The 27,135-nt window shown below is 48.7% G+C and overlaps 1 protein-coding gene across 1 annotated transcript in view; it reads right to left on the bottom strand.

Moving 5' to 3' along the window:
- Positions 1-8,573: 8,573 nt before the first annotated feature.
- The window catches only part of Slc2a5 (solute carrier family 2 member 5), a 24,383-nt gene continuing 5,821 nt past the window's right edge, over positions 8,574-27,135 (bottom strand). Inside the window, exons 3-13 of the mRNA XM_050153404.1 lie at positions 26,403-26,501; positions 25,875-26,035; positions 21,894-22,018; positions 16,139-16,291; positions 12,518-12,643; positions 12,246-12,433; positions 12,008-12,118; positions 11,149-11,250; positions 9,983-10,058; positions 9,411-9,538; positions 8,574-9,316 (exon numbers count right to left, since the gene is read on the bottom strand). Coding sequence (XP_050009361.1) covers positions 9,116-9,316; positions 9,411-9,538; positions 9,983-10,058; positions 11,149-11,250; positions 12,008-12,118; positions 12,246-12,433; positions 12,518-12,643; positions 16,139-16,291; positions 21,894-22,018; positions 25,875-26,035; positions 26,403-26,501 — 1,470 coding nt within the window. The 3' untranslated portion in view covers positions 8,574-9,115. The remainder of the gene's footprint in view (positions 9,317-9,410; positions 9,539-9,982; positions 10,059-11,148; positions 11,251-12,007; positions 12,119-12,245; positions 12,434-12,517; positions 12,644-16,138; positions 16,292-21,893; positions 22,019-25,874; positions 26,036-26,402; positions 26,502-27,135) is intronic.

The raw sequence follows: 27,135 nt of genomic DNA on the forward strand, positions 1-27,135 counted from the left end.
CTTCATCAGGTAGGCGAGCAGGCACACTCTGCCTCTCCGAGGCCACCAGACCCTGCTCTGTTCTGGCTTGCCAGCTGATCTGCTGAGTTTCCCCAAGGCTGGCTTAGCATATGATCCTCTTGCCCTCTGGACCTTAATTGCTTTCTACAGGAGCCCATTCTCCTTGATAAGATATATGTTGACGCTTTGCCAGTGGTATCCACGTGCAGAGGGGCTATGTGTTTGCATCCTCCGACTCCCAGCCAGCAGCCTCCCAGTTGCCACAGGGAGAGAAAAGATGCTGCTTGGTCCCCTGAAATGAGTTGTGGAAATCAAAGCAAGCTGCAACTTCAACCTCGCGGACTTCTCTTGTGTTCCTTCTCCAGATGTGCCTCCTCATGCCCTGGGCTAATTGTCTCTTAGGGGAAAGCACCCCAGTTTTTTCTAGTGCAACTTTGCTGGCCAGAGTGGCAAACTCCTATAACCTCAGCACTTGGGGAGAAGGGACAGGAGGACCATGGGTTTGGGGTCACTCCAGGAAATACAATAAGGCCTTGTGTTAAAAGAACAAAAAACGAAATCCAAAGACTGGGGAGGTGGCTCAGAGGTGGATCAGCTGCTTGTGTGTATAAAACTCTGGATTTCAGCCAGGCAGTGGTGGCACACACCTTTAATCTCAACTCTCAGGAGGCAGAGGCAGGAGGATCTCTGTGAGTTCAAGCCCAGTCTGGTCTACAGAGTAGGGTCCAGGATAGCCAGGGCTACACAGAGAAATCCTGTCTCAAAAAAACCAAAACAGCACATAAAAAGACTCTGGATTCCAACCCCAACAATGCAAAACAAGACAAGACAAGGCAACCTTAATAACTTTACATTTTTATTTAATTAATTATCATTAATATCATGATTATCGTTGTGTACATGTGGGGGTTTGCACGTGTCACAGGTCAGAGGACAACCTGCTGGAGACAATTCTCTCCTGTCACCGTGTTGGTCACTGGGCTGGAACCAAGGCTGTTGATCTTGACAAGTGTCTTTCCCAGCTGAGCCGCTCCTGGGCCTTCTGTGTTTGGTTCTCTGTGTGTATTAGTTACTTTGCTGTCTTTGTGATAAAACACGATGGCCAGAGGTCACTTAAAGCAGAGAGAGACTATTTGGACTATGGTTCCGGAGGGATGAGAGTCCATCAACGCGGGGAGACACAGCAGCAGGAGGCAGGCTGCGGAACAGGGGTCTAGAGCTCACCTCTTTAAGGGAGGACAAAGCAGAGAGGGCAAATTAGAAGTCGGGGGAGGATACGTTCTCTCACAGTCCACTCAGTGATACCAAGTGTGCAAATACTGGAGCCCCAGGGGACATTTCTCATTCAAAGCACTATGGTGTGCTGTGTGTGTGCATGTGTGTGTGCATGTGTGTGTATGTGTGTACATGTGTGTGTCATGTGTGTGCGTGTGTGTACGTGTGTGTGCTGTGTGCGCGCGCGTGTGGGTGTGTATGTGTGTGTGTACGTGTGTGTTGTGCGTGTGCGTGTGCGTGTGTGTGTGCGTGTGTGTGCACGTGTGTGAGCGATGTGAACGTGTGACTTTGGACATGCACATGGAGGTCTCAGGACACCGTCAGGGTCTGTTGTCAGCTTCTACCTTGTTTGAGATAGGGTCTATGACAGTGTGGTGCTTCGTCTGCTAGGTTAGGGGCTGCCAGCTTCTGGGAACTTTCCTGTCTCTGCCCCCACCTTGATATAGGAGCACTGAGATTCAGATCCAGGCTACATGTCCAGCTGTGACATGGGTTAGAAGAACTCAGTGTGGCAAGCATTTACTGACTGAGCCATCTCCCCTAGCCTACAGCCTTATTATTCTAATTACAAGGAGAAATTAAAGTATTAGGAATGATGACTATAAGTAATTAGTAAATAATTGTAATTGCTGTGGTTTGGGTTTGGGTACCCCAAAACCTGTGTTCCCAGCTTGCTGTTGGTGGGAAATGGGTTGTTGGGATGTGCTCTTGGAGAGGATTGTGGGGTGCCTGTGTCTTCCTTTCCCTTCTCTTCCTGGCTATGAGGTGAATAAGTGTGTTCTCATCATGACATGCTGACTCAAGACACAAAAGCAAAAGAACAGACTGACCATCCAATGACGGATTCCAAACAGAAACAAGCGCATGCCTGCATGCCTGTTTTAAAGTTGGCTATGGGCCTGGCAAACGGCGCAGAGGGTGAAGGTGTGAACTGCCATGTCTGGTGGTTTGAGTTCAATCCCAGGAACCCACGTGGTGGAGGGAGAGAACTGATCCTCTTTATCAGGATGGTGAATGCTGACTAAGACATGTGTTTAATAAGTCAATAAAACATTGAATAACAGAATGATATTCATGTTAGAATTATCTCTGTTAGAAAAGGAAGGGCAGGAGAAAGGAAGGAGGGAAGAGAGAGCCATATCTCCTGTCTCCACCTCCTTAGTGCTGGGATTAAAGGTGTGAGCTACCACCACCTGGATCTGTTTCTGGGTTGATTTTGAATAGCCCAGGGTAGTCTTGAACTGGCAGAAATCCATCTGCCTCTGTCTCCCAGTCCTGGGATTAAAGGTGTTTGCTACCACTCCCTCGACTCTATGATCTTCAGGCAAGCATTATTTATTAAAATATAAATAAAATATCACTACAGAATAGTCCCTTAATTTTGTTTTTTTTCTTCTGTCTTACCAGGTGGCTCTTCTGATACAGAGATTTTGAATTTTCCTTTAACAAGCACATTTGGGTTTAGAGAAGGAGAGAGCCACACTCTAACTACAAAGCCAGTTTTAATCTTTAACTGCACTGGGTCTGCAAAAAAGGACTCTTTTCCCTATGTCTATGGAGACCAGCATAAACAAATATTTGGGAAGATTTATGAAATTTTATCCTGTTGGAAATATGATATACCGATAGACCAACTGACTCTTTTTCTTGAGACATTTTCTCTGAATGTTTTATTTGTCCCATGTTCTTCAGGTTCCCTAATTGGATGCTTTTATTCTCTTGGAAAGGAGATGACAAAGCCCTGACCCAACCCTAACTTTGGAGAGTCTCCTTTTGGACAGGTTATATCTAACCAAAGGCATTTGTCAGTCTTATAAGTTAGTTTAGACTGAACGGCCATGCGGTTTTATGAACTATTGTCTCTCCTAATGAAAAAAATCTCTCCTGCTTGAATTTAATCTTTATCAATTTTAATGGTATCTATAGATTTCCTTCTTCTGTGGAAACAAAAGCAGAACTTCTTCCCCAATGTAACACATATCCTGGTTTCCATTCTGAGGTCAACACATTCTCGAAGTATACAGGCTGGTTTGATTGGGCAGTTTTCCCCTACTACCCAATGTCTCTCTGCAGCTGTTGTTCCAATCTCATTAACATTTAAAAAATTAAAGTTAATAAGGCATTGTAATCTATCTCTGCTTTTAAAGTGTGTTTAGATCTTTCTTTAACTGTTTGTCATGTAGGATTGTGTGCTATACCTGTAATATGCAAAAAACTGTTTCATTTTGTTAGGGACATATGCCGGAGCATTGTCCGTCTTAATTTAATTTTCCAAACTCTGCTAAAATAAAACACATCCATTTGCCAAATTTCATTTCTTTGAATACCCTTTGGGCTACTTTCTTCAGGTAGTGGAGTTTGGTTATACAATGAACAAGTAGAACCTTTACTTTTAAGTTCCTGACTTGTTGTCAAGTGATAGAAAAAATCTTTTTTCAAACCCTTGCTACTAACATGATATTTCTTAGGAAATTCCAATGCTGCTAGCACATTCCCAATCTATAGCTGATCAATTTCATGAATACCTTGGGTCAGAGGGCCTGGTAGGCCCATATGGGATCTGATATGTGTTTTATGTGAAGGAAGATTTCTATTTCTGATTATTTCTTGTAACTGAGTAAATAGCAAAGTTAATTCTGAATCACTTGGAATAATTTCAGTGGTTTTAAGATGTAAAACAACTCTTTCTGCATATTGAGAGTCAGTAACTATATTAAGAGGGTCTAGAATATCTAATAATACCATGGAGAAGAGCATATAATTCTGACTTCTGAACAGAATAATAATTTCCTGACTTATAACCTGCCTGTCCTGATCTATTTGTGTCAATATAGAATGTAGGGGCTCCAGAAATTGGTGTTTCTTATACATTGTGAGGAAGGATCTAATTATTTCTCTTTAAAAATTGAAGTCTCTTGTTTTGGAGATATTTGTTACTATTCTCTCCCAAGAAATTCCTGGAAGCTCTTTGTCAATGCTCATTTTCTGGCCATAATGAGGCAATTTTAGCATTGGTAAAAGGCACCACAAAACCTGTTGGGTCTTTTCGTGTTAACTGATGATATCTCAATTTTCCTTTCAGAGTCAGTTCAGAAACCTTTTCTACATAGCTCTTTAATTTTTATTCTGTTTGTGTGATAAAGATATTCATTCTAAGATACTATTCTCTCTCTGCATAAGAATTCCCGTAGAGACTGCATAGAGGGTAGTGTGACCAAGATACAATTCATGTGTGCATCCTGTAATTTCTTTTCTACCAGAGCCAATTCTTTCTCAGCATCAGCTGATAATTTTCTTGAACTATTTCAGGCCTTATCACCTTGTAAGGTCTGAAATAAATTACTTAGTTCTTGAGTAGCATATCTGATTGTGGTTTGTAGCCAGTTAGTATCGCCCAGCAAATTTTGAAAACCCATAGGGTTTGCAATTGATCTCTACTCATTTGTACTTTCTGGGGCTGAATATTTGTAAACCTTTCTTATACTCTAGGTGTTTAATAGAATCTTCTTTTTGTATCTTTTTTCAGGACTAATTCGTAATTCCCAACACAGTGAAATTTTCTTTACTTCTTCAAACATTTTTTCTAAGCTACCAGAATCTGAATCAGCTAGTATGATATCATCCATATAATGGTAATTTTTTTTGTTGTTTGTTTTTTGAGACAGGGTTTCTCTGTAGCTTTTGGAGCCTGTCCTGGAACTAGCTCTTGTAGACCAGGCTGGCCTTGAACTCACAAAGATCCACCTCCCTCTGCCTCTTGTGTGCTGGGATTAAAGGTGTGCGCCACTACTGCCCAGCATAATGGTAAATTATAGATTGAGGAAAATGTATATAAATATTTCCAATAGTTGCTATACAAAATATTGATACAAGTTGAAGCTGTTTAACATTCTTGTGGAAGAATTTTCCACTGATAACTTTTAACAGGCTGGGGATTATTATAATTAGGCACCATAAAGGCAATTTTTCTCTATCCTGAGGAGGGGGTCCATGGGGAGAGGGAGTGAGTCAAGGCTGCTTGTTTGTTTCCGGGCTGCCCAGACTCCTGAAATAACCACACAGAAGCTGTATTAATTAAATCACTGCTTGGCCAATCAAGTGTATCCCTAGCTAGCTCTTACATCTAGAATTAACCCAGCTCCATTATTTTATATTTTACCATGAGGGTTGTGGCCTGCCGGCAAGGTTTCAGCATGTCTATCTCTGGCCACAGCTCCATGGCTTCTCCCTGACTCCACCCTTCTTTCTCTCAGCCTTCAGTTTAGCGTGTGTGTGTGTGTGTGTGTGTGTGTGTGTGTGTGTGTGTGTCCCTGCCTAGCTCTGTTATACCCTATCAGGCCAAGCCAGTTCCTTTATTAACCAATGGTATTCACAGCATATAGAGGGGAATCTCACATCAAGTCACATAAACCGTGGACACAGAAAGCTGTGTTGAAGAAGTTTGTGTGGCAGGAAATGAGGGCATGGGGGCTTCCTGAATGACAGCTGCCTGGTGGTGGGTAGCTAACACTGGCAGCATTTGGGGCCCAGCCAGGGATGGGCGGCAGCTGGAGGCTGCTGTAGAAAGGCTGCAATGGGAAACCCCCAGACTCTTATGGAGGCCTTGGGAGAGGGAGGGAAAGCCTGCCATGGTGGTGACTCGTTTATGTTGGATGACAAATGAATGTTTATCTAACTCTCTATCAATAAAAACTCGAGAGTCAGATATTGGAGTAAGAACCCAATTGATCAGAGACATGGCAGAGAAGTGACTAGTGACCTGTCTTTCTCTTTCCTTTATCCAAAAGAGCCAAAAATCTTTATAAGCCCCTCCATACTGCTTCCTTTGTCTCTCTATATGTCCTTGGTTCTCCAAAACATTTATGGATAATTTTGGTCAGCTAGTGAGCTAGCTCTACTCTCTGATTCAAAGTAAACTTTATTGACTGATGTAGGATGCCCCTCTGTATGTTGTGAATATGTTTTATTGCCATTAGTTAATAAAGAAACTGACATGGTCAATAGCCTGGCAACATAGAGCCAGGGGAAAATCCAAAAAGAGATATAGGAGAAAGAAGGGAGAGAGACACCAGCAGCTGCCAAAGAAGCAAGATGTGAGGTAGTAAGCCACAAGCCTCATGGTAAAATACAGAGTAATAGAAATGGGTTAATTTAGTTGTAAGAGCTAGTTAATAAGAAGCCTGAGCTAATAGGTCAAATAGTTTGTAATTAATATTAAGCCTCAGAGTGGTTATTCTGGAACTGATGGGCAGGAGAGAAACCTCCAGATACAATCAGCAATCTTGGGAGTGTCAGAGTGTGATCAAAATATCCCACAGCAATCACCAAGGCATGGGTTCATTCAGACAGGTGCTGGGGCTGAGGCTGAGAATTATGTCCTGATCTATAGGCAAAGAGAGAGTCACTGGGCCTGCTTGGGCTTTACAACCTCAAAGCCCACCCACAGTGACATGCTTCTTCCAACAAGGCCACACCTTCTAAGCAGGTGACCAAGGTTAGTATACATTTTGGTCCATGAAACAGTGTAGAAATTTCTGGCCAGAGGAGATTCGAGGCCGGATTTGGGCTCCAACATGTCTGGTTTGGGGGCTAGAAACCCTTTCCCAGGCCTGCCTTTCCTACCTCTGTTGGCAGCACCTGGAACCCTCCCTGTCAAGACTCACTACACCCGATACATTCCCGTTCTGATTCACAAAACGCCATTTCTAGGGGAGGGGATTGGTTTGGATTTTGGAGATAGATTCTCATGTATCCCAGGCTAACCTGGAGTTCACTACGAAGCCAAGGATGACCTTGAACTCCTAATCCTTCTTTCACCTCGAAAGTGCTAGCATCAGACATTTGCTACCACACCTGGCTTAGCCTTCGGAAGGGTTTGACGTCAAACCTCTACAGTCTGGATATTTATTTCCCATAAGCTCTGACCACACCACTCTGATACCTGTGAGAAAGCACTCAAGCCAGAGGACAGAGAGGTGGAGGACAGGGAGAAAGACCGAGGACAGGGAAACAGAGGAGGGGGAGTCAGAGGACAGGGAGACAGATGGAGGATAGACAGACAGACGGACAGAGGACAGGGAAGCAGATGGAGGACAGGCAGACGGACGGAGGACAGGGAAGCAGATGGAGGACAGGCAGACAGATGGAGGACAGGGAGACAGAGGACAGGGAGAGGTAGCTGTTGTGACCATTCATGCCTTTGAAACAGTCCTTAACCTAAGGACTTACTCTCTGCCCTCACCCCCAACAAACTGTGCCCCTTGGGGTCACTGACCACCAAATCCAATGAGCCTCTTCCTCTCGCCCCAGCAGATGGCAGACTGGTCACTGGATCTTCCTTGTGGCTTCCATGCAACCCCTAACTTCTGTAAACATCCAAGGCACTCTCACACAAATGAAGTCTGAACTCAGTGTCAGAAAAGCTCGAGGGACTAGCTTCCTCCAGGGCTCCCCAACTCTTCTGTGGGGCAGTCGACCAGCCTGGGGATCTTGTCTGCACAGCCCATGGACTGCCCACCACCCTCGAGTCCTCCCTAAGTGTTCAGCGGCCTCTCTTCCCTCCTCCCCGTCTCCCACTCTGTCTGTCTCACTAACCTTCTCCAGCCCCACCTGGAACTGCTGGAAACTCTGTTCTTCCGGCACCAAAGTTACCTTGATCGCTTTGCAGTGCCGGGGATGGAACCCAGGGCCTCGCGTACGCTAGGTCCTACCACTGAGCTACATACTCAGTCTGGAACCAGGTTCTTATCAGAGCGGCTCTCAAGACTAAAGGGTCACTGAGTATGGCAGAGCACCCATTTAATCCCAATCCTCAGGAGGCAGAGGCAGGCAGACCTCTGTGAGTTCAAGGCCAGCCTAGTCTACAAAGCAAGTTCCAATCCAGTCAGGGATATATAGTGAGACCCAGTCCCCTCCTCAAAGAGATTTCTAGGTTCTCTTATAGGCCTTAACTTCCTGGGCACACACACACACACACATGTGCGCGTACACGCACACACATACACATCCATGTCATAAAGACTCCAGTTCTGACATGTTGATGTAAGGGGCAGCCCATCCCTCCCACGTCCCCTTCCTGCAGCTGTAGGCCTCCTTGGCATTCACCCTGTGACTGCGGACAGGCAGAGCCCCTCTCCCGACTTTATACAAAACATCCCACAGCTTTGCAGCTCTTACCCTTCAGCAGAGAGTGTCCAAGAGCCTCTCTTTGTCCGATCCTGTGCTTGAGAGACCAGCCACCCTCAGCAGTGGGGGTCTCCCCTAGGGCCCTCTTCTGTTCAACAGAGAATTGGTATGTCTTGGTGAAAAGTGATCAGATGTGTTTTATTGGCTATACGGAGGTGACACCATGTTCCACTAATACTATCATTTATAGTTAATAACTATAAATAACTCATGCTCAGTGAGTGTCTTCCCGTGGTCTCTTCCCAAGCTCAGTGACAATGCTGGGTCAGGAGAAAGGACGACTTCACTCCCGAGCAAAGGCCAGTGACCCCCGAGGCACACGGGGGCCACAGAAGGGTCACCTTGCTGGTGTAATGTGACCCTCACATCTGTTTTTGTTAGAAAGGCTATGTTACAGGACCCCCACCACAGTCAGCTCAGCAAAGAGGAGGGACGGCGTTGAGGGTGACGAGAGCCTGTGACCGGCCTCTATGCTTAGAGACATCAGAAAAGCACAAAGGGAGAGAGAGGTCAGATGTCCCCACTGGATGGAGGCTGGTGACGGGGCTGGCATTCCCCGCCAGGCTCATCTCACTTCTAATGTCACAGACGACAAGAAGCCAGAACCAAAGTCCAGGAGAAAGGTCCACGCAGACCAGCTCTGTGGGCTCGGCTGCTACTGAACCATGGCGGGTGGGAGGTCTTGGAGTTCCTCCTTGTCTGGGTGGACGTCCGACACCTTGTTCTTCTTGGCGAAGATCTGGTTGATCTCAATGAATGACTTGCCCTTGGTCTCAGGGATGACCATGAAGATGTAGATGGTGGTGAGGAGACAGATTACCGCGAAGATGATGAAGCTGTAGGCACCGAGACCCACCTGTGGGAAGGAGGGACCAGTTGGGGAGGTTATACGCATTAGGAGGTGCTGGAAGGTTCTGGCCTGGCAACTTGGGGATTCGGGTGCCACTCACTTGAATGAATGGGAAGATGAGCCCCACGGCGAAGTTGGAGAGCCAGTGGACGCTGCCCCCGATCATGTAGGCAGCTGGCCTGGAGGATTGTAGGAAGATCTCGGTGATGAACAGGGCAGGGATGGGACCTGAGAGAGGGAAGATAGAGGGATGAGGGAGAGAAGAGGGAGGATGACAGTTAGGTTATAGGGAGACACACTCCCTGAAGGTAGAATGACTCACTAAGGATCCTCGAGCCCATGGGTGTTTTGGCACCATGGTTACCTGGCCACAGGGGCAGTACGTATCTCTAAGGCACAGGACTTTGGGGGGGGGTGTGGCTGAGTGAGGAAGTCATAAGGATGTCGGGTGTGGTGGATGGCAGAGGCTGCCTGTGGCGCTCACTCTGCCAGACTAACATGGCAGCGCCTTCAAGCCTTCGTGCTAATTGCGGCCCCTTCCACTCTGGGCTAAAAGGAGCAAGAGAGAAGCCACTTGGGATGCACCCACCGTCCCTGGGGATTCTCAGAGAAGCTCACGGAGGACCAGGATATGGGGCACTGAAACTATGAAATCAGTTTAGGGATACGTACTGGGCCCCACGGCATGTCCGATGACGTAGACGATGACACAGACGATGCTGACATAAGGCATCCAGGTGATGGTGTTCTGTAGGGGTGGGAAGACAGGCAGTTAGTACTTGGCAAGGCAGAGACCTGCTGGGACCAGGGGCCTTGGGGACCTCAGAGCAGAGGTGGTACTTCTGGGTCTGCAAGGAGCCAGCGGTGACTCTGCTATGCCACTTGATTAGATCTTAGAAGTTGTCTGAGAGAGGCTGGCTCTGCTGAGGGAGGGACACACGGTCCCGAGACATCGACAGACTATACTTGTTAAAGTAGGTTCACTTTTGGTGTCTAGTGCCTTTACTACGGTGAGAACACAGGTGGGGAACAATACGGTGTTGTTCCTGAGCGGGGCCACCAGCATGGCTGGTAGCTGCTGCGGTGGGCTTTTTCTGGAAATACCCTGCAGCTAAGTTACTAACAGGTCTTGAGATCCCTGATGGCTAAGCTGCTCTCCTACTGTGTGTTCAGCCTATAAGCGCTTATTTTCCCATTAATATAGCAACGTCACAGACCTGACTAGACCGTGACTTCCTATACAGTCAGCTCTTACAACCTATGTTAAGTGCATAGCTTTAATCTTCCATGCCTTGTCTTTCCATGACCTTGCATGTCCATACAAGCAGTGTGTGTGTGTGTGTGTGTGTGTGTGTGTTGGTAATTGCTTGTTGAAAGTAGCCAGCAAGCATATTTGAACAACAAATATCTCATATGTTGGAATTAGCGTGGATATAGGTGGATAATATTTACGTGTGATTTTGAATGCTGTTCTGGGCCAGTTGGGGTAAGTAAATAATAGAATTTTCTGTAAAATAGCCGGGTGGTGGTGATGGTACATATCTTTCATCCCAGCACTTGGGAGTTTGAGGTCAGCCTGGTCTACATAGTGAGTTCCAGGACAAGCCAGGGCTATGTTAGGGTCAGATATCAGACACACAGAGATTACAGGTCACAAACTGAAGACAGGTGCAAGACACAGGGAGAGAAGTGGAGAATTCAAATTTGGGTTTCACTCTTAGTTCAAAGCATCCCAAGAGGAAGCCCCCCCCCTTTCTCCATTTCTTGATGTGACACCAGCGCGTTTTAGCGCCTTCTCTGAGGCTTCTTTAAGTTGTAATAATCGCAGCGCTCCTTACCTGCAGCACCAGTGCGACTGTTACCACGATACAGGCGGTGAGGCAGGTGGAGAAGCCAAGGAGGAGCAGAAGTCGCCGTCCCCAAAGCTCTACCACAAATACCTGGAGGTGTGGGAGGGAGGAAGTGAGGTGCTTGAGCCAGTGCCCAGTGTTTCTGTGGGACAGAGAACCCCTGCCTGGGGCTGCCATCGTGGGAAACCTCACTATCCCTCAACCAACTTTTGAGGGGTCAGGAAGAGTGTGTGCCAAACCACTGGTATGTACACAGTCGTACACGCATGCACAGAGCATGTGTCTTTGGGTGGTCCAGCTGAGTCACTAGGGCTCCAGATGTCCCACTCGTAAGTGAGAGCCCAACTTAAGGGCCTCAGTCCCGTGGCTCTAAGCCTCAGGCCTTCTGCAAGGAAGGAGCCAGGCATTGGGGTAAACTTGAGAGATCCTGCCCTTGTGGAGGCCTGGCTGGCTCCTCTGAACAGGAGGACAAGTCTCTCTCTGGTACTACCTAAGAAGTGAGTCATGGGCAATAGCCCCTTGCAGGGCCACTGTGATGCCCTGTGCAGAGACCCGCCCCATTTCTGCTGTGCTCTGCAGCCCCAGCCCTAAGAGGTCAGAGTCACGGAACACAGTGGGAGCATCTGGAGTTGGGTTTGGGCCTCTGCTTCTAGGAATCCATGGCTGCTCCCCATGGGAGTCAGGCACAGCCTCGTGCCAGAACTTTGAGGCTGAGACCTCAGAGCCCAAAGGGCACGTTGCGTACCTCAGGCCCCAGCTCTCTCCAAGGTCGGGACCTTCTTCAGTCCCCAGATATCGCTCCCCTCACCCCGGTGGCTGATGGGACTGCAGACTCACGGACACTCACCGTGACAATGGTCATGAACACATTGACTGCCCCTGTCCCAGCTGTCACAAACTGGACGTCGTTGCTTTTCACACCTGCGCTGAGGTAGATCTCGTCAGCGTAGTAGTAGATCTGGAAGGCAACCGTGGGTTTGGCGGAGGGTGGCCAGTGACCCACCGCACCTCAGCCCCTCAGAGCACCTGGTCACACACTACCTGCTGCTGCCCCTACGCCCGCGGGATGCCCACGGGTACCGTACCGCGTTCACCCCCGACAGCTGCTGCCCGGCCATGAGGGCAATGATGGAGATGAGCTGCCAGCGCAGGGACCGCATCTTGAACAACTTCCACACAGAGATGAAGCCCGCGGCCTTCTCAGCCTCGTCCTCCTTCCGGATCTCCTCTATTTCCCACTGCACGTCGTCCCAACCTCGAAGCCTCTGCAAGGCTGAGGGAGAGACGAACAGGGCGTGAGCTCAGGGCTGAGGAGCCTGGGGACCAGGGGTCAAGAGGAAACCACAGCAGCCCTCACCTTTCTCGGCGGCTGATTCGTCTTTCTTCTGAATCAGCAGGTAGCGGGGGCTCTCGGGGAAGAAGGGCAGAAGAATGAGCTGCAAGGCTGCGGGCACCCCGGTCAGCCCTAGGAGGATCGGCCAGCCTGCAAGCAAAGGTCTCCTGTCACAGAAGCCTGGGGCCTGTGCCCTCTGCCTCGGCCCCTTACACAGTGCCAGGCAGTCCATACCATCACCCTGAGGGTATGCATTGTCCTTCAGGGACCAGCTGGCCCGAGTGGACTGAGGCTAACGCTGTGATCCCACCCCAGGTGTATGTCCAGAGAGGCTTGTGCAGGGGACACAAGGACACCTCAATTGGGGTGGCCAAAGCAGCCCCGATAAACTCAGACACAAAACCAGCAACAGTGCAGACGCCCATTATAGTCCTCAAAGAACGGACACAGCAGCCCTTCTGTGTTTCTAGAATGTTCTTCAGCACTGCAACAGAAACAGCGGTGACCTGGAAACAGCTGTGCAGTGTGACATGGAGCAGAAAAACTTAATGTTCAATGCCCTTGCATCAAGTTCAGAAGCAGATAAACCAACCCTACTGCCTCCAAAAGGGAGGAGCCTAGACGCAAAGAAAGAAAAGAAGGGTGTATGCCAGCCCGTTCCCTGCACCCTGCTTCTGGGAAGGGAGATGTTATTGATGGGTCTGATGCAGCTCTCTCTTGACCTGCAGAATGGTCACGGTGTCTGGTTTCTTTCTCCTTTATGTTTACTGGGAATCATACATGATATGTTCATAATAAAAATAACTAAATAAAGGGGTCGGGGGTGGTTCAGTGGTTAAGGGAACTTGCTGCTCTTGCAGAGATCTGGATTCAGTTTCTTGTGGTGGAATATTATTTCTGGACAAAGATGTGTTACGTTTGTTCATGCTGCTTTTCTTTAGGGATGGGAGGATGTGTGTCTAACTACGTAAAGATGGGATGCATGTGTTTCACCTTGCCTTCCTGAGGCACCTGACTGGTCTAATAAAGAGCTGAACGGCCAATAGCCAGGCAGAAGGATAGGCAGGGCTGGCAGGCAGCGAGAGTAAACAGGAGGAGTGGAGAAGAGAGAGGAACAAGAAAGAGGAGGGGAGGGAAGGAGGGAGATGCTCCCCAGACATGAGAAGCAGTGGAAGTAAGGTATACAGAAGTAAGAAGGGTAATAAGCCCCGAGGCAAAAGGTAGATAAAGAGAGACAGGTTGATTTAAGTTAAAAGAGCTAGCCAGAAAAGAGCCTAAGCCAGGCTGAGCATTCATAACTAAGAAGTCTCTGTGTCATGGTTTGGGAGCTGGTTGGTGGCCTGAAACAAAAAGCCTGGTACAGTTTCTGGCAGCCACATGGTGTCACAACACACATACTCAAGAGAGAAACAACAGCATACTCAAGCGGGGACAGAATTGTTTGCTTGCTTTTTCAATCACTTATTCTTATTTTGTTCTAAGCACATAGGTGTTTTGCCTACATGTATGTCTGTGCACCATGTGTACGCCTGGTGCCTGTGGAAACCAGAAGAGGCCATGAGAGCCCTGGAACTGGAGTTGTATGTTTAAGATGTGTTACAAGGCACAGAGAGGGATGGCGGGAGGAGAGGCTCCGGCCTAGACAGTGGTGAGGCTGGAGGCTGAGGCTGAACTTGTTTCTCTTCCTCTACCATGTGGGTCCTCTGGTCATCGATTTTGCAACAAGTGCCTCTAACTACTGAATTTTTTTTTTTTAAAGAAAATAGAATGTAACTCAGGCTGGCTTCAGGTTTACTCTGTATCTCAAGCTGATTTTAAATTCCTGGGCCTCCTTCCTCTACCTTCTGAGTTCTGGGATTACAGACATGTGCCATTAGCTCTAACTTCCCTGGGTTCTTAGTAGTTGATTCCATAGAAGAGAAACAGGTCCGAGGCACCCTCATTTAGCTGCAATCTTCCTCAAGGCACGTGTGAAACTCTGAACCTTCACCCCATCCCAAATCCATTGCTCCTGGCCAGGAAATTGGCTTCTAGCTTCTAGACTACGAATTCCATCCAACGGTAAGTTCAGCTTCAGCCTCACCACTTTCTAGGCTGGAACATCTCCTCCCACCATGCCTCCGCTGCCCCTTGATCAGAACCAGGCCCCAGATGATCCTGGGACCCTGTGCCTATCCCCCTGCCCTGTCTGCAGCAAGTGCTGCTGTCCTGTCTCTCGTGCGAGCCATAGTCACCAGCCTCTGGGCCCTTCCTCCCAGGCCCTACGCTGCAGCTCTCTGTACGGAGTCACCAAAGATCCCCAGAGAGTAATCCAGATCCGACTGTGCAGCCTTGATACCGGGGTGCCTCTTCCTGCGCCTCCTCTGACTTCATGCCTGCTCGCCATCCCTGTTTGAGCAAAGCAGCTGCTCTATGCCAGTGGGGATGGTCAAGACCCAGCCTTGTACTACAGTAGGGTCACAAGAAGGGCGGAGGGCTAGCATGCCACCCTTTTGAAGTCCCCTAAGAGTAAAATGGATTTTGACACCTTTGGTGTCTCTGCCCAGGTCTAGAATGTTCCCTCCTTGAAGAGGACTGTCCCCGCCCTTCTGTCAATGCTGTGCGGTGCAGACGCTGGCTCCTGGCGACCTGAGACTCCACCTGAGTCCATTCATCTGGGGTCTCAGCTCCTAGGGAGAATGTGGCCCCTTGACAGGGGTGTTCTGGACACACACAGGACTGATGGAAAGATGGGAGGGGGTGGCAGTGCAACCCAGAGCCAGGCCCAGGACATCGGACAAGTTTCCAATCCGCTGAGTCTCGGGTCTGTATCTGTAAAGTGGGCGCATTTAAAGTCCATGATCTCATGGGCTACTGGGAGGAGCAGATGAGCTACTGCAGGAGACATGGTGTCTGGGGCCATCGCAAGCAAGCGCCACGTTCTGACTGGTGTGATCAGTGAGACTGGTCTCCCTCTTAGAAGCCCAAGAATCAGAAAGAAAGACAAGAAGGAAAGGGAAGAAGAGAAGAGATGGGAAGAGAAGAGACAGTAAGAGGAGAGAAAGGAGGGGAGGGGAGAGAAGGTAAGAGAGGAGAGGAGAGGAGAGGAGAGGAGAGGAGAGGAGAGGAGACGAGAGGAGAAGAGAGGAGAGGAGAGGAAAGGAAGTTGGGCTGGGCTCTGTTGTTGGTAGAGATCTCTGGATTTGGTCTTCAGCACTGCATAAACAGCTGTGGTTTTGCACACCCGTGATCTCAGTACTTGTGGAGATGAGGAATTCCAGGCCGTCTTTGACTACAATATGAGTTCGAGGACAGCCTAGGTTGCATGAGACCGTGCCTCAAAAACAAAAAAAAAAGTGGCTCAAGACTCAAGACAGAGAAAGAGGAGGTAATGAGGTCATTTATAAGTTACTGTGTGCTTCTGAGCATGTGGACAGTCACTTAGCAGTTCAAGGGACATAGGCCCTTCCTGTTCAGTCAAGACACCTTGCTGTCTCCTAAAAGGAATGTGTCGCCACATGCTTGTTCAGGGCCCACAAAGTGCATGGCAGGCTATGGACAGAGTGTGGCACCAAGCACTGTCTTCCTGGACAGAGCAGGGAAGTCAGCAAAGTCAGTAGTTTTGGGGTGGGGGAGCAGAGGGTGGGGGCAGGGCTCTGTTCTCACCTTCCTCATTGGCTAAGAGATCCCGAAAGCCAAACAGCTGGGCCACAAGGATGCCGACAGTGATGAAGAGCTGGGGCACCACCCCAAGAGCCCCTCGTAGGTTTTTAGGGGCCAGTTCCCCCAAGTACATAGGGACCACATTGGAAGATACACCTGAAGGAGAATTGAGATAAGAATTTAACCAGGAAAGAGTCGGGGAGACAGATTTAGTCTTTAAGGACCCATCCAACCTTACCAAGCATGCTCTCTAGCCTAGCCCTCCCTTAAAATGGGGGAGAACTCGGCTGGTACTTGCTGTGCAAGAATGACGACCTGAGTTTAATTCCCACATAAAGCTGGATATGGGGATCTATACTGGTAATCCCAGTGCAGGGGGCTGGGGAGGCAGGCAGATTGCGGAACTTGCAGGCCAGCCAGCCTGGTTCAATGAAAGACCTTGTCTCAAAAAGCCATGTGCAGAGCAATATATGTATATATATATATAATCTCCCTGAGAAATTAAAAAAAATGGTGGCTTGGCAGTAAAGAGAACTGGTTGCTCTTGCGGAGAACCTGAGTTCTGTTCCCAGCACCCTCACCAGGCAGCTCGCAGCCTGTAGCTCCAGCTCCATTGGATCTGACGCCCTCTTCTGGCCTCTGCAGGCACCTTCACTCATGTACACAGAGCCAGCCCCTAGCCCCTCCACTCAATAATAAACTAAATATTAAAAGCATAAGTGGGGGACTGGAGAGATGGCTCAGTGGTTAAGAGCACTGACTGCTTGTCCAGAGGACCTGGGTTCAATTCCCAGCACCCACACAACAGCTAACAACTGTCTGTAACTTCAAGATCTGACATGACACCTTCACACAGACATACATGCAGGCAAAACACCAATGCACATAAAATAAAAATGAATATTAAACAAAAAAGACTGGCTGGAACGACGGGAGTATAGTTCAGTGGCAGAGCGCTTACTGGTCTGCACAAAGCCTTGGAAAGTAAGTGGGTTTGTAAATTTGCCCAAAACTGTGGTGTACACCTCTACTTCAGCCCTTGAGCAGGAGGATTACTGCAAGTTCTAAGCCAGTCTGGTCCATATAGCAAGTTCCAGGTCAGCCAGGACCATGTAGCAAACCCTGTCACAAAAGCCAAAGGAGGGCCGACAAGATGATTCATTGGGTAAAGGCACTTGATACAAAATCTAACAACCTGAATTTGCTTCCTGGGTACCATATGGTGGAAAGGGAGAAATGACCCCTCCAAGATATCCTTTGATCTCCACAGACTTGGAGTGGTATACGCATGCCCCTCACACCCACATAATACACACTCAACAAATAAATGTAAAAAATAAAAGCAACAAAGTGAAACAAACTGAAGTCGGGCAGGTGTGTCTCCATTAAGGACACTTACAAGGTGGGAAGCAATCTCTACTTTGTGTATTCTCGGGGGAAGGGGTCTTGCTGTGTAGCCCATGCTAACCTCAAACTAGAGCTCCTTCTGACTCAGGCACCCAGCGCTAAAAAGACAGGGATAGCCCGTGGCTAGCTCTATTGGGGCAGACTCTCCAGACCAAGCTGGGAAGACCCTAGAGTTGGAGCTGGGGGTTTGCAATGTCTGTGTTCATTCCTTCTGGCCAGGGAAAGCCTTCAGCCTTGTCAAGGGGTTGATCAACAACGAACCCTTGATCCGTGAGCCTCCAGAAGGCAAGGCTCAGCTACCTTTGCTCCTCACCCACAGCAGGGCTGTGTACTTCATTCTCAGTGAGCTATGTGCTTGGTGCAGGTGGTCCAAGGGGCAGGACACCTGATCACCTGACTGACGTCTAGGTGTGAGTGAGAAGCAGAGCCCAAACAGAGCGGTACCGCAGCACTGGGTCCAAGTGTGAGCTGAGAACGTTCCCAGGGTGTCTCTGAGGTTGGAACTACTTTTTCTACTGTCTCGAGGTGTTCTTTACCCTTTTATATCTTGAAGCACAGTGTGGGGTTTCCCGGAAACCGCAGCCATCTACTGTCACCACAGGGGCAGATTTGAAAATCCAGCTGGGCCTGTGATTAGGCAGCGGTTTACAAGAGGCCTTCTGACTGTGGCCCCATCCCACGGCCACTGGGCTCCTTCCTCCCACGGGCCAACAGCACACATCTCTGTTACCCATTGCACTGGTCACAAGGCCTCTGGCCATTGCCGTGTGTGCTGCCCATGCCACCATGCCCTTCCTGCATGAGATGTTTCTTGGTCCTAGGGTTTAGGTTAGGGTCTGAGTTTGTACTTTTGCTGACTTATTTCCTGTATAAATATCATGTGTCTCATGAAAACAAAAAGGAAATCCAACTGTCTGCTGTTAAGACATTGAAGGGAAGTGTGAGCATGTGGAGCAAGCCTTTCTTCTTACAAAACTTGTGTGCTTGTACACGCCTAATAATCCCAGTATTTCCAAGCTTGGTGCAGGAGGATTGCTAAAAGTTTGAAGTCATCGTGGGCTACAGAGGAGACCTTGTCTCAAAAGCAAATATGAACAAATGAAAGAACAATTGAGGTCTTGCCACACATACACAGTCCAGGCTACCTCAAACTGGTAATCCTCCTGCCTCAGCACGTCAAGTGTTAGAGTATAGTGAGGAGACCCCATCTCCACAGGCTGGAATTTATTTGTGTGTGTGCTGTGAATGAAGCCAGGCCCTTGATCTTGCCAGGCAAGTGTTCTACCACTGAGCTGTATTCCCTGCGGTCTTTTATATTTTGTTTCATTTGGAGACAGGGTATGTGTGAGCTAATTGAGACCTTATTCTGTAGCCCAAGCAGATCTTGAACCTGAAATCCTCTTACCTTTGCCTATTAGGTGGCTGAAATCATAGGTACATGCCACCAGGTCCAGCTTAGGTTAAGTTTTTTTTTTTTGGAACTTTTTTTTTTACTCTATTTATTTATTAAAGATTTCTGTCTCTTCCCCACCGCCGCCTCCCCTTTCCCTCCCCCAATCAAGTCCCCCTCCCTCGTCAGCCCAAAGAGCAATCAGGGTTCTCTGCCCTGTGGGAAGTCCAAGGACCACCCTCCTCCATCCAGGTCTAGTAAGGTGAGCATCCAAACTGCCTAGGCTCCCACAAAGCCAATACGTGCAGTGCAGTAGGATCAAAAACCCATTGCCATTGTTCTTGAGGTCTCAGTAGTCCTCATTGTCCGCTATGTTCAGCGAGACCGGTTTTAACCCAGGCTTTTTCAGACCCAGGCCAGCTGGCCTTGGTGAGTTCCCGATAGGGCATCCCCATTGTCTCAGTGTGTGGGTGCCCCCCTCGCGGTCCTGAGTTCCTTGCTTGTGCTCTCTCTCCTGGTGCTCCTGATTTGGACCTTGAGATTTCAGTCCGGTGCTCCAATGTGGGTCTCTGTCTCTGTCTCCTTTCATCGCCTGATGAAGGTTAATATTCAGGAGGATGCCTATATGTTTTTCTTTGGGTTCTCCTTCTTATTTAGCTTCTCTAAGAACCCGAATTATAGGCTCAATGTCCTTTATTTATGGCTAGAAACCAAATATGAGTGAGTACATCCCATGTTCCTCTTTTTGGGTCTGGCTTACCTCACTCAGGATAGTGTTTTCTATTTCCATCCATTTGCCTGCAAACTTCAAGAAGTCCTTGTTTTTTACTGCTGAGTAGTACTCTAATATGTATATATTCCATACTTTCTTCATCCATTCTTCAATTGATAGGTTAAAATTTTTAAATTACATTTATGTGTGTGTGTGTGTGTGTGTGTGTGTGTGTGTGTGTGTGTGTGCTTTTGGGGAGCTAGGCTTCCATCACGCGGGTTCCTGGGATAGAATTCAGGTGGTCAGGCTTGGTGTCCAGTTGCCTCCACTTGGTGAGCCATCTTTACCGGTCCTAGGTTTGCATTTTTAGCTGTGATTTATTGATCAGCATTTTTAATATTTTCTTATTATTTTTGGAAACCCATCCTGGATGCTTATGATCAGTGGGAAAGAGACTGCACTAGCTTACAGCTGACAACGTCTAGAAGTTTCTGCAGGGAAAACCAAAGGCAGAGTCAAGCCAGGTGAGGCCATGATGGCAGGGATGGCTTCCCCGGGCACTCTCAGGGATAGGGGTGGGGGGGATGAGGAGCAAGAACTCAGTGCTGAGTGAAGTTTGTCCCATGGCTAGTATTCTAATGTGGCCATTCCCCCCCCCCCCACCCCACCCCCCGCCACACTGCCTGGCAGTTCTTCTCTCTGGCTAGCCTGAGCTAAGTTTTGTACATCAGGCTGGTCTCAAACTCACAGAGCTCCATCTGTCTCCGCCTCCCAAGCGCCTGAATCCAAGGTGCGCCACCTCTGCCTCACCAGCCTGTGGCCTTCTCTGCCTGCTGAGGAGCTGCAGGGATTTCCTATGTCAGCCATCCCTACCCCACATCGGGAAGGAAAGTTTACTCTGAGACCCTCTGGAAGGAGATGGCTGAGGGCGGAGTTCAGGGGGTACCCACCCTGCTTCTGGAGGACCCTGAGAATTGGCAAAGCCACTCCTGACTGGGCACTGGGAAAGGCTGACGGTTGGGGAAGCCGCAAGTGTGGCTTTCAAATGTCCTAAAAGTGTCTCCATTTCTAGACAGGGAAGAACTTTCTGGAACCAATGTAGCAGATCCCAGGCAGCCACAAGCCAGTTTCACACACCGTCCCCACACCTCCTAAGAGGGTTTCTATGTCTAAGCCTGACTGTCCTGCCCCTGCCTCCTGAGTGCTGGGTTTAAAGGCACGCACCACCATTGCCCAGCCCAAGTTCCACAACTTTTTAAAACTATATTTAAGTATAGTTAAAAAATAAAACAAAACAAGCCGGGCGATGGTGGCACACGCCTTTAATCCCAGCACTCGGGAGGCAGAGGCAGGCGGATCTCTGTGAGTTCGAGACCAGCCTGGTCTACATAGCTAGTCCCAGGACAGGCTCCAAAGCCACAGAGAAACCCTGTCTCGAAAAAACAAAAAAAAAAAAAAAAAAAACCAGAAATCTATTGTTCCACTTGGTTCTCCCAGATGCACAGATGAGCAAAGACTGAAACAAAATTTCATTAGCCCTTTTTGTTCTCGTGACGTAGGTCAGTCTATTCTCAAACAAAGGAGCTGTTCACTAAGTAGACGGCACTATCCTCGCCCGACACTACCCCCCGGCCGACACTACCCCCCGGCCGACACTACCCTCCAGCCGATGCTACCCTCCCCCCCTCCGGCCGACACTACCCTCCAGCCAGCACTACCCTCCGGCCGACGCTACCCTCGGGCCAGCACTATCCTCCGGCCAGCACTACCCTCCGGCCAGCACTACCCTCCGGCCAGCACTACCCCCCGGCCGACACTACCCTCCGACCAGCACTACCCCCCGGCCGACACTACCCTCCGTCTGACCATTGTCATAGCCGATGCTGAGATTCTGATAAAGGGACGAGACTGGAAGGACCATTCTAAACTCAGGCTTTGTAGTTTTTCTTACAGAGAACGGCTTTCTTTGGCCGGGAATTGTGGCTCAGGGACAGAGTGCTCATCTAGCTCTCGTGGCCCTGGGTTCAATCCTCGCCTTGGAAAAACAAGCCAAAGACAGCGTTCCCTGCAGGAAGCATTACGGTGAGGGTGTGCCCAGTGCCCACTCATGAGGACAAGGCACAGACTCAGGTGCCTATGTAGGGTCCGTTTCAGTCCCTGTGTTCCTGAAGCCCCAGACTGCAACAAATCCCTGGGAGTTGGCTCCGCCTCCCCTGTGCTGAGCGGCACTGCAGGGCAGGGCTCCTTACCTGCACATATTCCAACCAGAAGTCTGGAAGCAATGATGAGCTCATAGGTTTTGGCAACTTTGCTGCACCCCATTAGGATGGCTGGGATGATGGAGAATATATTGTTGAAGAGCAGGGCCCCCTTTCTGTAGCGAGTGTGAAAGAAGGCAGGTCAGCGTGAGGACTCATTCATTCACATCCTCCTCACAAATTCACGCAGTCAACACACACTCAGCGTCTGCTCAGAGCAGTGGCCGCTGGTGACAGCAGTGAGTTTCCCCGGGACCTGAGACTGACAGAACAATCCTGCTGTGGGCGCCGAGGACAGAGGGCATCGGTGACGGGAGCAGAGGGAACAGACTTGTCCTAAGGTACAGTAAAATCAGTCTGCTATGGCGTCAGTGGGCTGCGGTCGTGGATCCCCGGAGCCCAGTGGCTCAGACCAAACCTGGTGGCACATTGTGGAGATTGTCTCAAAAACAAGCGAGTCTTGGGGGTGTGGCTCGGCGGGGGAGTAGCTGCCCAGCCTGTGCTGAGGCCCTGATTGAGTTCCAGCATAACAACCAAAACACCAAAAACAGAACATGCGGACTGGAGAGATGGCGCCATAGTCACGACCGGTCTGCTCTTGCAGAGGACCCGAGTTCAATTCCCAGCACCGACATGGCGTGGCGGCTCACAACCGTCTGTACCTCCAGTTCCAGAGGAACTGATACCCTCTTCTGGTCTCCTTGGGCATCAGATTCACATTCAGGGAAAACACCCAGACACATAAAATAAAATGAAGAATAAAAAATTAAACAAACAAACAATAAAAATGAATCTAGATACGGATTTTGTACCCCTCACAAATAGTAATTCAATAAGATAATAGACAAAAAAGTAAAACTGGAACATTCTAGAAGTCAAATCTAGGTAGCTTCTCAAGGCGTTTTAGATACGGCACCGAGCATAACGCAAGAGTAAAAAACACTGTTTACACTAAAGAAGAAAGAGCTGAGCATGTGCACACATACACATACTGCTTAAGAAATTTTTTTTGTTTGTTTTGTTTTTCGAGACAAGGTTTCTCTATGTAACAGCTCTGGCTGTCCTGGAAATCTTTGTAGACCAGGCTGGCCTTGAACTCACAGAACTCCACCTGCCTCTGCCTCCTGAGTGCTGGGATTAAAGGTGATTAAAAACAATCTCACTATGCCGTATAGGCTAGCCTACAACTTTAGCCTCTGCTGCCCCGGAAGTGCTAGGACCACAGGAGTGAGCTACTCTGCTCAGCTATGAATACATCTCTTGAAGTGCTTTGGGTAGTGTTTGGAACACAGAAACCATCCATAAACTAAGTCACTGTTGCTGTTTTTAAAATACCTGCAAATATTTAAGGTAGCTGTAAACAAATGTGTGCACCCTGATTAAATTCCAAGTGGACAGCTCAGTGAGCAATGCTGGCCCCTCCTGAGCAAGTGCTCACTAGCATTGACCTGCATTCGGCAGATCTGACTCATACCGGGGCCCATGGAGAGACAATGGGTTCAACACTAAGCTCACAGGACAATCTTAGGGCCTCAGATCCCCAACCAGAGGTTGTATACTTGAGAAAAAAAAATTAAAGCTTTATTTATATATTTAATTTTATGTGTATGAATATTTTGCCTGAATGTATGCTTGTGCACTGTGCATGCCTGGTGCCTGTGGAAGTCAGAAGAGGGCATCAGATCCCCTACAGTGCAGTTACAGATGGTTGGGAGCAGCCATGTGAGTGCTGAGAACCAAACCTGGGTCCTCTGCAAGAGCGGCAAGTGCTCTTAACCGCAGAGCCGTTTCTCCAGCCCCAAGACTCTTTCCAAAACTACTGAAGAAGGAAGGTTCCAGATTCTGGTCTTGATTCGAGATCATGACTGGGTTTTACTTTGTAGACCAGGCTGGCATTGAACTCAAGACCCTTCTGCCTCCACCCACCGAGTCCTGAGATTGTAGGACGCACGCCTGCATATGTGCACTTAACTCTTCCAAAGAGGAAGTAGTTTTTGGTTTAAGTGAGGGAAAGGACCTGACTTGTGTCTTCTCTGGCACACAATGCTCATTCCTGGGGGTGTCCCCAGCCATCGCTGGGACCTAGGTCTCTTGTCTAGGTTCCCAAACATTAGTTATTTGAATAACCCCCAAAGAAGATAAGATTTGCTATCCTGGTCACTACCTTCCTCTCGTGACAAGGCCTTCAGTTTTAGGCCCGTGTTTAAAAGCGCCAGGACCTATCCCAGGGACATGAACTGGCTTTTTGGAGCCCATTCCCTATGGTGGGATACTTTGCTCAGCCTTGATATATGGGGGAAGGGCTTGGTCCTGCCTCAAGTTGGTATTCTACACCTTGCTGACTCCCCAAGGAAGGCCTTACCCCCACTCTGAGGAGTGGATGAGGGGATGGGAAGAGGGAGGTGGGGGGCAAGAGAAGGGTAGGAAGGGGAAACTTGGGTTGGTATGTAAAATGGAAAGTTAATTTTTTACATAAAAAGATAGGAAAGTCATGGAATGTGACTGATGAAATGGATTATCTAACAATAAAGGATAATATTCAGGAGGGAAAAGCTGATGATAAATAAGTTTGGGGTAATAAAAATCTATCTGCCCTGATGGGGCATGCTAGCACATGACTACAGTCCCATCGATCGGGAGCTCAAGATCACCCTTGACTACACAGTGAGTGGCCCAGCCAGTGAAGGGCCTGCTGGACAAACGTGGAGACCTGCATTCTGATCTCTAGAACACATTCAAAAAGCTAGGGACAGTGGCACGTGGCTGTGGCCCCAGCAATGGAGGTAGAAGGGATGGGGGCAGGGGCCACAGGGAAGGGGAGGCAGGAAAACTGGCAGAGTTCTGACATACATTGAGCAGCCAGCTAAACTGAATCCGGCAGCCTCGAGATTCAGGGAGGTGAACAAAGGTGGGGCTGTTGTGGAAGAAGGCCTGTAATCCCAGCACTTGGGGAGTAGCCACAGGGGGATGTCTGTGAGTTTGAGGTCAGCCTGGGCTACATAGTGAGATCCTATCTTTTAAAAAAAGATGGGGAAGAGGATGGATAGATAGCCTAGTGGTTAAGAATTCTTGCTGCTCTTGCAGAGGTGCTGTGGGATAAGGCTCTGTACCCTGTAAAGATTTGTCACTCATATTGGTTTAATAAAACACTGATTGGTCAGTAGCCAGGCAGGAAGTATGAGTGGGGTGACCAGACTAGGAGAATTCCGGGAAGAGGAAGGGTAGAGAGGCAGTCATCAGCCAGAAACAGAGGAAGCAAGTTGAGAATGTCTCACTGATAAAAGGTACCAAATCACGTGACTAAACATAGATAAGAATTATGGATTGGGGGGAGGGGGGAGGCCGGGAGGGGAGCAGAGAAAAATGTAGAGCTCAATAAAAATCAATAAAAAAGCAAAAAAAGAATTATGGATTAATTTAAGTTGTAAGAGCTAGTTATAATAAGACTGAGCTAATAGGCCAAATGGTTTATAATTAATATAAGCCTCTGTGTGTTTCTTTGAAACTGAACAGCTGCAGGACCGGATGGGACAGAAACTTCAATTTACACAGGGGACCTGGGGTTCCCTTCCCAACACTCCCATGGCAGCTTACACAGCAGTCCTTAACTCCAGTTCCAGGGGATCCAGCGCCCTCTTCTGGCCTTATCAGGCACCAGGCACACAAGCAGTGCACATACATACATGCAGGCAGGCAGAACACTCACACACATAAAAAAAAAAAAAAAAAAAACCAATGTTCTTCTAAAAGGGGAACTCAATAGAGGAAAGACAGTCAACATTACTGCTAGCTTCCTCAAGCACACATACATGTTTGCACTTGCACAACTATGCTTACATGCACACACCAACACCAGTAAGTAATACACCATAACACATACATGTATGCACACATGCACACATGTACATGCATGCACACACACATGTTCACAGGCATGCACACGTAGCCCAAGACAACCTACTCATCTCTTACCTGCCCAATTTATCTACCAAGGGTCCAACCAGGAGAGAGCCTATGAAGCCCCCAAAGGGGAACATGGACACCGTCACGGACCACAGAAGTGTCAGGGTGAAGGAATCAAGGAAATCCCCGGTTCTTTCGTTGTGGGTGTTGTTGTAAAATTGTTGCATGAACTGGGGGCGGAGAGCACAGACCGACAGAACCAGATGAGTTCTTTTTGCAGAAAGAATTAATGGAGGTGTCTAGCCAGATGCAGACAGCCCTTCTGGAGACAGGGACAGAGCTGCCTGGGTAGTACCTGGGTTGGAACATCCATGGGAAGAACTCTGACAGACCAACCCCTGCCCTCCAGGTGACTCCACACACTGCCATCCCAGAAGGTACCTGAGGTCTGAGGACTTGGTCACTGGCTTGGCCTGGGTCCTGACGGCCAAGTGTCCATAAGGGGTAGGCTGTGTTTGCTCTCTGGGGACCACATGCATCTCTAAGCCCCTCCCTCTGTCCGCAGCTGTGGCTCACTTACCACAGTGGCCTACGTACCTCTGATGGTGAGTTGACAGCAGATACGTTGTACCCATATTGGAAAGACGAACCGAAGGCAGCTATCAATGTTGCAAGGGCCAGCACCAGGGTCAATTTCTGTGAGAGGTAGGGTGGATGTCAGGGAGCAGACATGGGAGGTCTCCTGCTGTACTTCTAGCGTGTGTAGAGGGAGCTGCGGGCAGGCCTGCTTTTCGTCCCACCCGGCTCCTGCATGGTTAGCTTTACTCCCGATATCTGTCTTTGGGCTTTTATTTTTCATGCTACAATTAGTTGCTAGTTGGGCGGGTGACTAGGTCGATGGGTGGGTAGTAGATGGATAGATGGATGGATGGATGGATGGATGGATGGATGGATGGGTGGATGGGTGGATGGATGGATGGGTGGGTGGGTGGATAGATGAGTGGATGGATGGGTGGGTGGATGGATGGGTGGATGGATGGATGGATGGGTGAACGAGTGGATGGATAGGTGTATTAGACATTGACTGGCTCTTGTACATGCTAATCAAGCTCTCCACCATCATTTAGGTTTGGTTTTTGTTTTTGTTGTTGTGTTTTGAGGCAGGTCTTGTTAAGTTGCCCAGGCCTTGAATTTTTGATCATCTTGCCTTAGTCTCCCTGGATTCTAGCATTGTAGATGTGTGAGGTGTGAGCTACATGCCTGGCTGGCTAGCTTGCTCTCTCTCTCTCTCTCTTTCTCTCTCTCTCTCTCTCTCTCTCTCTCTCTCTCT

This window comes from Alexandromys fortis, unplaced genomic scaffold (assembly GCF_014885135.2).
Source record: "Alexandromys fortis isolate MF-2015 unplaced genomic scaffold, M_Fortis_MF-2015_v1.1 scaffold_88, whole genome shotgun sequence".
NCBI classification, from domain to species: domain Eukaryota; kingdom Metazoa; phylum Chordata; class Mammalia; order Rodentia; family Cricetidae; genus Alexandromys; species Alexandromys fortis.